General features: G+C 34.8%; 1 protein-coding gene across 1 annotated transcript in view; it reads left to right on the forward strand.

Annotated features, from left to right (window-relative positions):
* Window positions 1–15,046, forward strand: part of Pnut (septin 7-like protein pnut) — a 31,033-nt gene extending 15,987 nt beyond the window's left edge. The window contains exons 3-10 of the mRNA XM_070310902.1: window positions 416–623; window positions 728–980; window positions 1,229–1,418; window positions 1,741–1,924; window positions 2,847–2,888; window positions 4,729–4,864; window positions 5,192–5,355; window positions 10,802–15,046. Of these exons, the coding sequence (XP_070167003.1) occupies window positions 416–623; window positions 728–980; window positions 1,229–1,418; window positions 1,741–1,924; window positions 2,847–2,888; window positions 4,729–4,864; window positions 5,192–5,355; window positions 10,802–10,850 (1,226 nt within the window). The 3' untranslated portion in view covers window positions 10,851–15,046. The remainder of the gene's footprint in view (window positions 1–415; window positions 624–727; window positions 981–1,228; window positions 1,419–1,740; window positions 1,925–2,846; window positions 2,889–4,728; window positions 4,865–5,191; window positions 5,356–10,801) is intronic.
* The last annotated feature ends 2,726 nt before the right edge of the window (window positions 15,047–17,772 follow it).

A 17,772-nucleotide genomic window follows, 5' to 3' on the forward strand; every position in this document is an offset into this window, starting at 1 on the left:
TGAGGTATCTTTTTCGATTGTTATAGAATGTATCAGACGCTATAACTATACAATTTGTATCGAAACGGAAACCGATTTTTTACTTAATTTTTTTTTTTTTTAAATTTTACTAATTAATTTTTATATCATAAAGAAAACTGCGAATGTTTTGAGAAATATTTGAGCATAAAAATTTCAGTGACAACATAAACGTTCGATAAACGTTCCAGTTAAACCGCAAATAACAATGATAATAAATAAACAAAATGATTCATTACGCCTCAAGTTCAATTTTCCTAAATTTTATTTATCTATTGAAGAATACATATTTATCTCTATTAGATAAATATTTATCTATTTATAAAAAATAAGCAAATAGATTTTATTGATTTATATATAGAATGGAGTCGCTGAGATGTTTTTTAAATCTTTACAGGGGAATCAGGACTCGGAAAATCGACTTTGATCAACTCCATGTTCCTGGCAGACATATATAGCGCCGAGTATCCCGGACCCAGCCTCAGGATAAAGAAGACCGTCGCCGTGGAAACCAGCAAAGTACTATTGAAAGAGAACGGAGTCAATCTTACTCTCACGGTTGTCGATACCCCCGGTTTCGGTGACGCTGTCGACAACAGTAATTGGTAGCTATATAATAGATTTAACGACAAAATTATAATTAAACTTGTTCAAACTTTCGCACGACTCTAACTCGATTACTTTACAATATCTTTTGTCTTTGTTTCAGCTGGGTGCCAGTAATCGACTACATCGAATCGAAGTACGAGGAATTTCTCAACGCGGAGTCCCGCGTAACGAGACGACAAATCCCGGATAGTCGGGTGCACTGTTGCCTCTACTTTGTCGCGCCCTCCGGCCACGGATTGAAGCCACTCGACGTAGAGTTTATGCAGCGTCTCCACGACAAAGTCAATATTATACCGGTTATCGCCAAAGCGGATACTATGACGCCGGATGAGTGTGCACACTTCAAAAAACAGGTACGAAAGACATTCGAATTTCCAAGAAAAGGAGAAAACAAAATACTCGTCACTTTCCTGAAACAAGGAACTAAAAGCGAGAATCAAGCATCTTTTAAAAAGTTATTTTGAATCCTTAAAAGAGTTTTTCAAATCTATAAAAAATTATAATAAAGTATATTTGAATAGTTAAGAAATTACCTTCTTAGCATATATATGTGCTCTTCTTAATTATTTTATTTAATTATTATCTTTACTCATTTTTTTAGATTTTGAATGAGATTGCGCAACATAAGATAAAGATTTACGAGTTTCCGGAGGTCGAGGAGGAGGAGGACAACAAATTTCACAAATTATTAAGGGACAGAGTGCCGTTCGCTGTCGTGGGAGCAAATGCCGTCGTTGAACATGATGGCAAGAAAGTGCGGGGTAGAAAATATCCTTGGGGAGTTGCGGAAGGTATGTACAAGTTTGTGAGATAAATTCCATCGACCGATTTTCGAGTTGGAACGACCGAGTAAATTTGTTTGTTGATCAATTAATATTTAGATGATAACTGTATAATTAATCAAGTCTAATTCTTACATTTCGAAATATGCGATTAAATTTTTTTTCTTTAACTATGTTTTATTTTACTTGTTTAAATGTATATATTTGCTACGTTTATGCTGTTCATATCATTGTAAAGTAAGTAGCATCAGAGCTTTAGATAAATAAGAATCCAGAGGAGCATCATTTGTTCCGTATCTGTTTACAATCGGCATATTTTTTCTATATATAGTCGAGAACCTGGAACACTGCGATTTCATAGCGCTCCGAAACATGGTGGTAAGGACGCACGTGCAGGATCTGAAAGATGTGACGAACAACGTGCACTATGAGAACTTTCGGTGTCGTACTTTGGCAGGTTTAGGTGTGGACGGCAAGCCGACAAAGGCCTCCAAAAGCAGTGGTATCAACGCAGAGTACTTTCGTGATTATTTTGCGATTTCTTGTATGTGAAAGAGGCATAAATAGAGCAGAATTTTGTCGAGGAGTAGATGTACTTTTATTCTGCCGCAATAGACAAACCGGGCGTCACGGTCTCTTTCTTAACGAATCGATTGGCAAGATTTAAATAAGATAGGTTGATATAGAAATGAAATAAATATGAAAGAAGTCCGCAAAGTCAATTCAATTCGTCTTAAGTCAGTTTGCGGCAATCGCCAAAATTGAATGACTAAAAAATGCTGGTTTAAAAACATACCTATTCTAATATGATAGTTATTTAGCCCTATACTGTATATAATACGGTCCAATTTATTAATTCACCTGTCCCCCCCAGTGGCGCAATATTAATATTATTACCGGATGCGATAAATATGACGGAACGACTGTGCTTATCTTTTTTAGTCAGGCACTAACTATGCCATTACGACGCTCGCTTTTTCTATTCGAGCAAGATCGTTTGTTTCGTTGAGTTTGATTTGAGCACGCAGTGTGTCTCGGCGAGCACTCGACTGTGTTATGATGAGATGATGGTTTATTTCGAGCTTCAATATCACACCAATAACGATGCTTGCGAGTCGATTGCGAGTACTGTCCGAATTATATGCTTGTATCACACGGTGTGTGTTTCTGTTTCTTCCATATTACTTTCATTCTGAAGAATTCAGAGAAAGGTTGTGCATGCAAACTATCGAAGTGACTCCGAAGTGGACCACTCTCGCGTTCGAACTATCTTTCGCCATATCTCGATCGCGAGCGAGATCTGTATCCGTAGTAGATTAGACACGAGAACGCTGCCGAGGGAAGGTGGGGAAAAGGGGGGAGGAAAAGACGCGGCAACCAACCCCTCGACAGCGTATCGCCCGTGCGAATTTTAATGGTGAATTTCTTATTGGTCAGTTTGTGCCCTCCAGGAGTGATGAACAGTTTCATGATGGTGTGGTAAGTCCTTTAATAAGGCTCAAACGGATATATTATAGTTTTGTGTGCACAAGCCTTGTCGAGTTTCGAGACATTCTCGGAATCTCCGCGATCTAAGAGGACTCACTGCGATTATATTATGAGAAATCATGAACGTTGTTAGAGAAAATTTTCGAACAAGATATCGTGCATCTTAAATCCATCATCAGTCGTGGATTTTTGTCGTAGATTTTTTAAAACAAGATATGCGATTAAAATAAGATATTTGAAAGAAATTTGCATTTTAAGATATATTGCACTAGATTACATTAATTTAATTATTCTTTAATTCTTATTTCTTAAAGATAATTATATCGAAAGAAAGATTTACTTTTTTTCTCAATTACAGAATGCTGTTTGCATTTTGTAATTAAAATTAAATTGCATGCTCTTATTTAATTTATATATTATGATAATAAGCGTCAAGAGCGCTTCAGCGGACACGTACAGTGAGCCCTCTGAAAAAAATAACAAATGCAATTATTGTACGCTCTTTAGAGAGAAAACAACTGATAAGTTAGATTTTCCATATTGAATGTGTAACATGATTTAGGTTTGCTTACCGTCTTTATATTTATTTTTACTTTTGCATTAATATATCTAGCAACGATGTAACAATAGTTCCTTAAGAAAAGAATCGTATATATAGTTACAATTTTTATAATATCTGTTATGGCTTTATAGATTTCACCTGAATCTTTTACGTAAGAGCCCTGATTTGTGTTGCGTATAAATAAGAAAAAAAGGAATAAAATGCGAAAAAATCAGTGTAGCGGAGAGATTGAAAACGTATTAAAAAATTAAACAAATATTCTCGTATTATTTATATTCTTGTATTATTTACGTTAAACTACACAATTTCAAATTATATTGAATATATATATATATATCGCGTGTTATTTACGCTAAACGTAACTAAAGCATTGCAAATAATATTCTCACTACATCAACAATACGAATGTACGTATATATTTCATAAAGTTGACAATTTACAAAGTTGGGAGGTAATCGTTTCTCGTGAATTTAGAAGCAGTGGTATCAACGCAGAGTACTAATCCGATCTAACGATGGGAACTAATTATCGAGTTGTAATTTGCGTAATATCGATTCGATGCAAATCCGGGCTCCAGAGCATTTATCTTTTAATTGATTGTGATCTCGCAGGAACTCATCGGCGATGAATTATCTATTTTATTTTATTATTATCAGGAAAAATTTCTCTGTCTTTTTTTTAAATTCATTTCTCGCGATACAAAACAAAATAAAAGATATGTGTATATTCTTTTCTGGAATATTTGTCGACTTTTCCGCGATATCATATCAATTAAGAATTAATGTGGTTTGTACTGTTACCTCTTTGTAGCACACTCTGTATAATAGTTATTCGTAGAAATCCGGGAATGTCAGCCCAGTATTATGTTAATGTATTTCATAATTATCTTCAGATTATTAATTTTATCTATGCTATCTCAATACTGACAGACGTAATGATTGAAGTAGCTAAGTTAAATATTGGGTATGTTCAATTGAAACATAAACTGAGGCTTTCATAGAATAACGACTCTAATCCATGTTTCAATCAAACATATACAATTATTATCTTTCGGAATTTAAAAGCTAATCAAATCTTAGAGTACCTGCTGCGAAGAGGTAATGAGATTTCATAAATGTGTAGTAGAATGCTAATTAACGATTAGATAAGTTTCGAAGACGCTTAAATGTCACACGCGTCATCCCGTATTTGTATTCACGATTATACGATAGTCTTCTATTGACTCGATAACGTGTACATTATAATTTGGATCTGCTCGAATTTTTATAGGAATCCGTTGGCGCAACTGGAAGAGGAGAAGCGTGAACACGATAACAAGATGAAAAAGATGGAAACTGAGATGGAGCAAGTCTTTGAAATGAAAGTGCGCGAAAAAAGACAGAAGCTGAAGGATTCCGAAGCGGATGTAAGTGTAAAATCGTTATGACGTTATGTCATTTCGTGATCGTAAGCCGAAGATTTCTCGAAACTCACATTATTTTGTTAAGTGTATATTATTTCGTCGAATATTTTATCGAAAAGAAAATAAGGATTTAAGATAGATTAGTTAGTTCGGGCACTGCAATTTCTCACTCATTATTGTATAGTTCAAGTCTGTTCTCGTTCTCGGAATTATTTCGATCGGGATAAATTTTTTATAATTTTTGTCCCATAGTATTTTTATACATATTCGAACGTAAAGAATAATGTATCAATGTTAACGCTGACATACATATGGAAAATCTGCAAACAGTTACAGAGAAGGCACGAGCAAATGCGACGTTCGTTAGAGCAGCAAGTGCGAGAACTGGAGGAAAAGAGACGGGCGTTTGAGACGGAGAAGACCGCCTGGGAGCAGCAGACCGGTCACAGTATTGAAGAACTGCGTAGACGCAGTTTAGAAGCGAATTCAAAAGAGTAAGTAGTCTTTATCGACGAATGAGAAAAAGAGAAAAACCGAGAGATATTGCGTTTGATCGTTGTGTTTACATTGTTGCACTCTCACACGTTTATTACTCCGTTGTGTCTCAAAGAGGATATATCTTGTTGTTTTTCGCACGAAATATTTTTTTATTTTTTTTAGATATAAATATTTTTATTCAGCTTTATATCTTTCTCCCTTATTTCTAGCGAGAGCTAAATTCTAACATGAACGAATATTAACGAAATAGTTGAATATCGCTTTTGAACCTTAGCGCTGGTGATTTAGTATGGTTTTTGGAATTGTTTGTATATTCGGCGCGAAAAGCTCTCAACGCAATTAGAATCAGCTTGATAGCTTCCTAATACATTGCATTCCGCCACTGTCGTATCTTCTTCCGGCTGTATGGGAGTATTCATCGAAACAGATTCTGTTATATAAAATTGGATGAATTGAGAATACGAGACGTAAAGCTATGATATCTCGCTTTGTGTCTTTAAGTGCGTTTTAAGTGACTTTAATTTCCTTGAGGAAACTTGTTAAGGTAAACTTTTTAGTAAAGTTTAAACTTTACTAAAAAGTTGCGGTGAAGTTTATAAGTATTAAAGTAAAAATTTTTAAATTCTTACATATATAGAAAAAATTCATACAGCAATGAAAGAAGAATACGATAGTAAGTGTGCACTGTACATACGCGGGCCTCGCTCTCGCTGTAGTGTTCCTTAGTCGCTAATTCGTATTTGGATATTTTAATGTTTGCAATTTTTAATAATTGTCGTTCGCATCGCAATAATATATTTTTTATTCACGCTTCTATATCTACGATCCTTCACATCACGATCACTTCACGAAGCTTGCACCAATAACAGAATAATCGTTTACCGGCTCGATTTTTATAAGATTATTATCGCAATCATATTTTCGTGTTTCATAATTCATAGCAGTGGTATCAACGCAGAGTACTACATGTACATATCGTGACTTTCATACGTATAGTCATCTTGCGTTTAGCGCTGAATCAATTGGCTGTCCAATTTCAATTCGCAAAGGAAACAATTATAAAAATATGCAATATATTAAATTTAGTATTGTAACATCCCTCTATTTATTAACTTTAAAATCTTTCAAAAACACGAACGTATTATAATAAGGAACACCTTTTAAACCCTCGTGTTGCTTGAATTGAGATTTGGCAGACATTTAGCGTTAAACGCAACATGCCGACGCACCGCCGACGTTGCGTTGCACTGCTTCTTGCGGAAGATCAAAGAGAGAGAGAGAGAGATGGAAAGCTCATTGTGCAAGGAACGTCGGCGGTTTTCCAGGATTAATGTACGCTTATTGATCCAAGCGCGCGTGTATACTCAGATCGCGTGCGCGATATTTTTACATTCGAGTTTACGTCCAAAGAAAAGAAAAAGAATAAGAGAAAGAAACCCGGTTTGTTTGTCTCTCTTGTGTGTATACCATATCGGGGTGTCCTGATCTAGGACGGGATCGATGTCCTCCGAGGGATCTGGCGGCGGCGGGGGTACGTTGAGGGGTTCCCGAGGGATAAGCAGCCTCCTTCGTCGTCACACGAGTTTCAAATCACCTCAAGACAGCCCCGCACAGATACAGCTTGTCATACAGCATCCTGAGCATCCCTAATAACGACCGAATCTCTCCCAGAACCGCTCTCGAATGCGCTTGCGAAACTCGCTTTCGGGACCTGTCGCGCGGACTCCTCTCCTCGCGCTCAACCCTTATCCGGTGTTGCAATCATTTTTTTTTCTCTCTTTGTAAGTGATAAAATTACTCGACAGAGATCACGTCGGATCGGCAAGAATGAAAATCACAATATTTTAGTCTATAATCTCTCGAAGGCAATCAAAATGATAGTTTAGAGATCAAATAAGTCTGAAAAATGATACAAATCGATATAAACACATGCGACTACCCGCAATTGCCCGAATAAGGGTTGAGGAATTTTATTATACATGAGAAGAGTAAGTGTTGCCTATTCAAACGATATTAATTCATCAACGTTACTTTGATAGAATTTAAAACTAGCATTTTTCTTATCAAGGATTAAAGAAGTTTGAAGGGTAAATTACATGGCAGCTTTTTTTTTTTATTTGTATTTTTGTTTTAACTGCGAATTTGTATAGCCGATTGCGTGAAAAACTCACTGAATCAATTATTTTAGCGGACGCGTATCAATTTTTAAACATTAAAAATAACAAAACTCGATCAATTCTCTAAAACATCCATGTTACATTGGAACCGAGAATCAAAAGCATGGTAGGCGACACTTACTCGCCTCGGCATGCGTGTGCGTGCGCTCGTTCGACACATATCCAAAGCGATTGTATATTTCTAACGAGAGGTGTCCCATAAAGCCACACCATTATCGTACAGATACCGTTGCAAGATGTAAGATTTCGTAAACGCGATCCGGTAAATCTGTTCGTCATTTTATACTTGATCGTCTCTCGCGTTTACTTTGCGCTTTCGCGCAATAACTTCGTGTTACGATGGCGAACATTGTCAAGATATTGCGACAAGATACGCTCAACGAGAATCAAAACCGAGGAAGATAGGAACGGAAAATACGGGAATCGATGAAGAGATTTATAATGTCAAAATGTAAATGGACAAAATTGAGATTGGTCTTTGCGAATATTTTCTTTATTGTTGCTCTAATTGATTAAGCAACCGTTTATCGAGTATTAAGCTCAAGACTGAAATAACACTTTAATTTTTATTTAGAGATTATCGATAAGAAAATTGTAATTAATCTGAGGCGATCTTTTCTGCGATGGAGATTTAAATCGATTTATCCGGATGATGTTTGATTAAAAGCGAATCGATTGAAGGAAGAAAATTGTTTCACAAGTCGAGAGGACTTTGATGTCCAAATTAAAAAGCGTAATGCGTGTCGCCAGGATAAATTCTATCTTAATTTTGTCTCACGTTCTAGTCGATTATCCCCCGTTTTCCGGGACATCCCGTCTCAACGAGCGTGCAAATTCCTTCGCTGCAAATTTACGTGTCTCGCGGAAAAGTTATATATCCAAGCGCGATTCTTGTGGCACGCCTGTTTATCCTTATATTCGTGATTATCGTGCATTTTCTTTCGCCGTAGCGTCCATTAGGTACAAAACAAACGTGGAATCTCGCTCTTTACAGTAAATTACGGTCGATAACATCCATAGAGATAGAACACGACGAACTATATTAAGCGTATATTTAGCGATATGTACATTTTGCAATGTATTTTTGGCACGGACTTTGATAAACTTTTAGATTACATGTAACGGGGCGCAAAAAAAAAAGACAATTATCCTCGCGTAGCGGCGTCGTTTTTTGTATACTCGTCCAGGACATACATTTTACACACACGCGAACATACGCACACATCGATCCTTTACCGCATCGCGTGCCATAATATACCCCCGCTTCCTTCCATCAATAATACACTGTAGTCTATGATTGCCACTGGTTACATTCATTTTTGACTATATTTATGTATTCGTATCGATCTTCAAAGTCCGTTTGATGAACGCTTTTCGTGCGTTCTTGTTAACGAAAGCGCGGCTTTATCGTTCCTTGTCGGGCAGATCTGTACGCATTTATGTGTGCCGTTCCTTTTTTTATCTCGCCGATATTTATCTCACAAAATAGCGGGGGTAAGTTGATTTGTCTCGTTACCGAGAACGCGTAGCGAAAATATACAGATAATTATGTAAGAAGAGCTATAAAAGGTTCCTCACTTTTTTTTTTTTTTTTTTTTTAATTATACACATTTTTTTCGTTGAAGAAAATCGGTGAAAAAAATTTAATGATACAGATTTGTTTCTATTGCTCGTCGAAATAAATCGCTTCGGTTGTAATAGTTGTGCGGTAAAGGGTTGATTTGATTCGAATACAATACGACTACTTTACATACAAGTTGGGCGCGATCTGCAAAATCAGGCCAGTTTGTAAAACTCTGAGCAAGCTGTCGATCTTACCCCTGTTCGACTGGCGTATTATTCTTATTCCACTGTTTGCACAATGATAACTGATCCGAGTCAAAAGTACTCGAGTCATCGTCAAATCGCTTGCACAATCCGTCGTTTCATTCCGATGAATGATTCTCCCGAATTTTACGGAGGATCAAAACAAAGGAAAAGAATAGAGACAGCTTGGTAGAGGATATATATAACCGCCTATTACTAATAATTACTTACAAACAGAGATTATACATTGTTAATTTCATAATTGATAACCCATTTTTTTCCCCAAATAAACGCAATGCTTACCTAAAACAGTTACTAACTGTCCTTATTGCGATCTTTTTGTAGCTTATCTTTGTATTTGAAATGTTCGCGACGAGGGGAAAGGTGTGTGATTGTGTCGCGGGATGGCTCCGAAAGATAAAATTAACGCGTAAATATATCATTAAAATGCAAAAGGCCGCAAAAAAATGGTTTTGCCTCGTCGCTTTTTATTGTTAGTTACATATAATGTTTACGCTGTTTCGTCGCATATTGCCACTTTAAATCTGCTTTTCATAATTCTAATTGTTAGCCTCATTTAACAAAACCTTGAAAACCTTTGTAAAATTTTTCAGAGAATCAAATTGAATTTTTTTGAGTTAATACGCATAATCGCGTATGTTAGATGTTATCAAATAGATCTTATGATTACGCTTTTTTTTTTTTCGCGTTAATGAGGTATCCTCGTTAAAGTGCCGATATGCCAACGTGCGTTGTCGATACACATACGTAATTTTGCATAAATGTTAAAAAGTTTAAATATCGTAAAGTACAAGTGATTTTATACCTGCGAAGAAAAGTGAATATTCTCTATCCATTGCGGGCGCAATAGAAAGATTGTGAAAACTATAAGCGTATAATATCTTGGGACACACGTGAGATTAGCATGTTGCTCTTTGGTTGCGTGTGCAATGGATGGGTTCGAACGGCATGGTTTTCGCATGGATGATAGATTTTGTACTCGCAAAGAGATTCTTTCGCACAACAAATATATTACAGACTTTTGTTCCCCTAAAAAAATAGATCTAGCTGTATAAACAAATTTAAAAAAATCATGATCTACAAGGAATCTGGTAATATCTCGCGTCAAGTATGTATTTATTTTGTACATATTTTACACATATTTTTATTATAACGTTATGATTTAAATTACTATTGATTTTTATAAACTTGCCGATAATAATTCTTTGACATCGCAAAGGAAGATGATAGTTTTCGAAGTTTTAAAAGATCGGCTCCGCACTTCATCAGGATTATACCCGTTTATCTTCATCCTTTTGTCGTCAAACATCCGGTATAATTTATTACATACGGTCTGCAACTCGAATATAAGCGATGATTCGATGATTCTCGGATCTCTTCTCATTATTAGCGACGCAAGCAATAGTTCGGGTGCTTGATATGGAAATTCTCCTTTCAGGACTGTCGACGGTAAAGATAAGAAGAGCAAGAAGAAGGGCCTCTTCTAATCGATCTATAAAAAAGAGAGAGAAAGGAAGCGGACAGGAACGACCTGGCATGATTGTCGTACTTCCGGCATCGCTATAACTGATGACGAGTTAGGTAGATCCGATCAACGATAAATTCGATTAGCGCGCTATAAGGGTCGGCGATTTTGTCATGTGTTTAACGGATGCTAAAATCAAAGAGGAACAGCTGCCGAAATGGATTCTTGTAAAACAGAATTTGGCTATTTTATATATGGCTGAATCTGTGGATTGAAAAACCAGAGTTCATTGAAATGGGAGTTCGCGAAGACGAGAAATTGTTTCCGGAGATTCCGCGGAATCGAGAAAGTATGAAACCAAAAGTCTTCAGAGTCAAGGAGCTGCGAAACAAGCGTCTTCGGTGCCGAGAGACGGAAATCTATATAAGAAAAATTGCAATAATTCAAGAAGGATGCCTGAAGCAAATTCCTATATAGATTTATCCATCTATGAAACTCGAAGATCCGCGATGCCTAGTTTCCGTTCATACAAAGATTCGCCGATCCAAGAGTCCTGAATGCAAATTTGACTGATCGTCGATCAGCTGGATGCGCCGATATTAATATTCAGAGGAAATATACTCGTCGACGGAGATCGTGCTAAAGTGTGTTTAGATTTACGCGGATGTCCTGCATCGACGAGATATCCGTTTCGTTTATGCAATATGTGCTTCGTGCAAATCTACGGACAGAAAGAGAGAGGGAAAGAACGTTCTCCACGACGAAAAGGTGTGTCTGCCCATGCTTTTTAGCGCTTCCTATTAGCATTCAAAAGAAGATAAGAGAGAATGTATGTATGTATGTGTGTTTGAAGGGAAGAGAACAAAAGGGATGCACAGTCGTTCTTTCACGCTCATTGGCGTTTATCCACGACCATAATTTGCTTACGATAACAACTGTACAAAATAATAAGAAGAATCCACGTAGACGTAATTTTTTGGAGAACGTAACTTTCGTACTTTCCTCGGCGCAAGCGTTAGCTCCGTTTAAACCTATGTATCTTTCTGCGTAACACGAGAGCATCATGTTCGCCATCCTCCGCCGATCGCGATTACATTGTGCGTCATGCGACTGGATAGAGTTCACGGAACTCATCATATCAATATCTTGTAATGAGATCAATTGACCGTTCCTGAAATAGAGATGAGAACACGAATTTATCCTGCTTTCAAATGATGAAATCCAATTACTTTGATCTTTAAATATTATTAATTATTTACTAATCTCAATTATTACGATCATATGATTAAACTTTGCGATCTGGGATTATTCGTCTATCCGATAATTCAAAACAATCATGGTAGAATTATAATTTAATTTATAATATTTTGAATCAAAGAATATTCGAAATTTTATTGTGTCTTTTTATTCTATCATTTTTCTTTCCTTTTAAGGATATCAAAACATCGACGGTTTTCAAATACCAAGCATAAATCAAAAAATTTCCACGAATTCAATAACAAATAACATCACAGATAACATTCTTAAATTAATTTTAAATAGTTTTTAATAGAGAATTTTAACTCTTAAAAGATAAAAATGTATTGAAACTTGAGTGATTAAAAAGTTGTGAAAAATTATGGCGTTTGCTTTAAATATTGACCAAGCAAGAATTTACAATGTATATTAACAATATTGAATAGAGATTGAGAAAATTGGCTTCCCCAAAAAAATCATTAAGATAAAAATGTTGTATTTTGTAATGTTGTATGAAATTATACAATTATAATCATATTGATTTTCGATTCTCGCGTTCTTAGCTCGTTCAACTCTCGATTTTGCGCGGCAATAAAATATGAGGAAGGAAAAGTGTGATATTTGCGCGATTAGCACAATCATGTCGCAGAGGCAGGCTGAACATGATATCGCACAAAAACAGCGGCCATATATTATATAAATATATATATATATATATATATATATATATATATATATATACATATATATATTTATGTATAAATCTCAAGCGAGAGAAAGCGTAAACATAAGTCTAATCCATGTATATGTACGCGTAAAACGCCGCGGCAGAGACGCGACGGATCGATTATATATGATAAGAACGGATCATTGTATAAATATAGTAAATCTAGGTGTGTTATGTATACCGTGATTCGAGACAGTGCGCCTTCTCCTTCTCCCTGTGTGTTTAGATCAAAAGTCGCTTCATCTTTTATCACGTTTAAAGAGATCGCTACGGTGTAAGATTAATTCTGGGTTCCTTATTACGAGCGCCGTCATTTTTGAAACAGTGATTTCTGTATGATTGTACGTATACGAAAAACATCGCTTTCGTCTCTGTTAGAAAACTATTATAATTGCAGCAATTTTTTTTTCTTTTTTCATTATTATTTTCCAATATAATAGTTTTTTCTTGACAAAGAAATGTCTAATTATCGAGCTTATAATATCAGAAGTAAAAAGTTAAAAACAAATATGAATTAAAACTACGATTTTTTTAGGCTTTTCTTACTCCGATAAAATGGTATTCAAAAAATGATTGTAATCATAAGGTTAGCCTGAAACTATTGTCGTTGTGTGTGATGTTTATACGATTGACATTTACATTCGAATCGGAGGCGCGCATCGTCTGGAATCCGTCCACGTTGATATGTTTAGAGGCTAAGCTACAAATTAAGTTACTCCTGTGCCAAGATGAGCGAGGGAATGAGAGCAATTTTCTAACGCTATAGCGAGCGGTTTCTTCAGTTACCGCGAAGTGAAGTACACGAGGTGTTCTTCGTGGGAAGATTCCCCTTAGATGCGTTTGAAGGGTTCAAGGGATCACATGCTCGCATTTAACCTTCCAACGAGTATCTCAAACGCATTCGATTTCGTTTCTCTAGTAGCCAGATGTTAGGTCTAGCGAGTTTGCTTATTTGATGTCACGTAATTTATTCTATTATTCGATCTCATGAGAAAGAGATTTGTTTCTTTTTAATTATATTTTTTTCTAGAGATTTCTGTCTCTTTGAAATGTATTCATTTCTGTTAAATACAGAAAGTAGAACAGAAGAAAAAACGGTTAAAAAGAACAGATCTTGAGGAAACGATGCGGAGGCCAGTAAAAATTATCGTTTGACGATTGTCTCTATTAATTTCTATTCAATATCATCATTTTATTTTATCGCACTACACTTTCCCCATTTTCTTCGTTTCATGGGGATGAAAAACACGCGTACCACATTCCTATTTTCTACGCATTTTTCTAAATAGGCTCGCCGGCTCGAACGTGTGCCGGGATATGGCCAATTAATCTCTCGTTAATATACGTGTCGAGTGATCGAAAGTAAGAAAAACGAGCGGAGATGATACTAACGGAGATACAAAGATCTAAGCGATAAACGCGAGAAAGCAGAAATCCAGGCTGTAAATATCGAAGAATCGCGAAAAGCATTTATTAAATATGATTTATTTAAAAAAAAATTTGCAAAAACTGTCAAATATACTTTTAGCAAAACTATTGACATTTTCGAACTCTAAATTTCAATTATCAGTATAATGATGATGATGCATGATGCGTGATATTGAACATCGATATTAATCAATTGTGATTAATGCTGTTTCAGTTCATAAAATCTTAGTGTAGTTAATTTCATGCATCATCAATCGATATATTCAAATTGAGAGAGAGAGAGAGACTTTCTTTAACATATTATTAATGATACGAAATCTTCTTGGAATTTTGCTTCGCACGTTTCGCTCGAATCGGAGTATTAGTCGATTGTACTTAATTATCGTGTCAAATTTCTGCTTTTGCAGCCGAAGACAATGTCGAGCCGGATGAAGAATGTTACTTAAGGTCATATCCGAAGGCCAAGTGGCCAAGCGACATTATCGATAATTACATGTATTTCTTAATGAACGATGCTTGTAATACGGTTACTCATAGGAATATTGTAAAGTGACTACTTTATACGCGATAATCGATGTGATTACATTAGTTCCGGGAATGAAAGATGAAGAAAGAGAGAAAGTGAAAGAGAGAGAGAGAGAGAGAGACTGGCGAGGGAATAGATAAACAAAATAAATTATATATATTTTGCCGTGCCAGATGAAAACGAAAGCTGCCGCCGCTAATTGTAGATGTAATAACGACTCACTATTGTATCGCGACGAACACTTTAGAGAGAGTATGTATCCAGTAAATTATATATAAAACTATAACAAAAAAAAAAAAAAAAAAAACACCGGATGATTCCGCGTGGTCTGTTTTGCTCATCCACGTGTCTTCCCTTCCTGGATTCCACGCAACAAGACGACAATCCGAACCATTGACAATCGATTTTTATGGAAAAACAAGATTTTTTTTTTAGAATTTTAGGATCGCCAATAGACGCGAAGAACACATATGTGTTTGATGATTATGAAATATCATTGCGAACAAAGTCCAATAGATCGAACTTTGCCTTTTACTCAGTAAAGCAATTTTACGCAAATAATAAAGGCGACATATTCTGCGAATAATTTCGCTCAATATTCTTGTCGGAAAAAATATTTTTCGCTTAATTGCTTATCATATATTAAAATAAGATTTATATTATTTTATCACGGCTTATATAATTAAGACAAATAGTTTAAAAAGATATTTATTTTTAAAGTAATTTGGCCATTTGCTACGCATAATTTCTTATAATACAAAATTATAATAAAAGTAATATCAAAATTAGTAATAAAAAAAAATATATATATATATCAAAAAAATATGCGTAATATTTGTTTTCACATTTTAAACGATAAGATTAGACGTTTTATATTAAATATGATAAAGTGTTGATATTACACGAATCACCGGAGATTTTGTATCGATAGCGAGAATCCAAGAAACTTGTATAACTCTCACGTCATCGAAGAAGGAATGTATGCTAGGAATTTCTTCTTCCGGCCTGCTTTTACTATTTCTCAACATGCGCTTTTAACGAAAGCCGCGCCGAGAAGGAACGACGTATAACGGAAAGTGGAAAGCGTCCGTGGAATATTATATAAATATTTATTTACATACTGCTTTCGGCACATGAGCATACGCATAATTTTTTTTTTTTTTCTTAAGTCTTGATTATCAAGATTTATAATATAAAAAGTTGAAATATATAAGTTTAAATTTTCGCTGAACTATATTGAAAAGATACTATTAAAAATGCATGCGAGAAATATTATTTAAGAATAAAAAAAGAACAAATTTTAGCAATTCAATTACGAGTTTATCTATTTTCGTTTATGTTTTTATCGATATTTTTCTCGCGAACGAAAAACCTTGACCTTTTTTTCACGCGAGAAAAACATCAACGACAGATGAAAACAAATAAACTCGTAATTGCATTTTTTTACTGTTAAATAATATTTCTTGCATCATCTCGGACCTTTTTAACAGCATTTTTTCGATACTGTTTAGCGAAAATTTAAACTGTATACTTTAATTTTTTATTTTATAGATCTTGATAATCAAGACTTATGGAAAATCTCTCGAAACTAGCTTGAGAATTTTATAGCATTGGCGGGAAAGAGAGAAAACAAATTCCAAAATTTTAAAAAATTAGCTTATACAAAATTCTAATATAAAATAGATCAAATTTAAAGAATATTCTTTTGATTGCGATAAAACTATCAATTTCAATAGTAATAGATACAATTATAATTTATGGATTGTCTCTTATATTTGTTCAGTTTAAAATCTACGTTTGAAAATAATTTATTTCTGCGTTTCGTCACAGTTGAAATACACCGTCCGACATTATTTCTCTTATCTTATTTTTTCAAGGCAACAATAATATGACTTGCAAAATTATTTATATGTGTTAATTCCCTCGTTGATATTATTGACGCGTAATGTGAATAAAATTCCGTTATCGTTGTAGAATCCCCTTCACTTCTACGATTTTAATGCCTAATAGAAAGCTAATACACTGCTATAATATTTTTCTTATTAATAAAGATTGCTGTGTCCTCGATTTTCAATTTTGCCCTAATCTTTTTAATATTACAAGATAAGTAAACAACGTCACATTAACTATGTATTTCTGACTTGATAAAATCACATCGCGATCTACGGATTGGGTAGATTTGGCTTAGTTTAATTTTGAGCTCAAATTTAGACAAAAGATTGTTTTTTTTTGTTTTTTTTTTTCATTTAAATTACAATCTATTCGACTTTTGTCGGAGCCTATTTATCTTTCGGTTCAACGTTACACCTTTCCATTCATTTTCTTTGCAACAACTCATATATATATATATATATATATATATATATATATATATATATATATATTCCGTCTAATTGTAAATGATAATCCTGGCTTCATCTGTCATATCGCTGTTAGCAGTTTAAGTGTAGGTATAATATACAATAGCTTGTGATTTATTCTACACGTGTATTCATATATGCGCATATTTGTTTGTCACCGCCAATTGAATACGTAAATGCAAGCCTGAAATGCATTTTGTTACTAAATAAATATTCAATTTGAAAAATGCATAAAGGGGCAAAGTCAGGATTATCATCTGGATATAATATATTGCGTTGGAGTCCGGAAATCGCAGCTTCAAAAAAAAAAAAAAAAAAAAAAACGCGAGCGTGTCTCTGCAAAGGATTATTAACAGTTTTTTTCCGAAAGATATTAATGTGACTTTTACGAAAGAGATCAAAGGAATTTTCCTCTACGATCCGACCAATCATTCTTTTCTCTTCGGTTAAAGTTATACGAGATATTTTTTTTTATAAATCGGAGAAAAGTTCGAGTGGAATGATAAATCGAGTTGTTGCTGTCGACGACCAATTATACCATTTAAACTTATTATTTGTAACTTTATAATCTTTATTCCTACAGTATACAATCCATCGTAAAATAAATCGGTTATTTCATTGAATGAATAGGTAAAGAGCGTATTAATATCCGTTTGATGGAAAATAA

This window comes from Polyergus mexicanus, unplaced genomic scaffold, assembly GCF_030449975.1.
Source record: "Polyergus mexicanus isolate NDT 795.1 unplaced genomic scaffold, iyPolMexi1.0 SCAF_18, whole genome shotgun sequence".
NCBI lineage: Eukaryota > Metazoa > Arthropoda > Insecta > Hymenoptera > Formicidae > Polyergus > Polyergus mexicanus.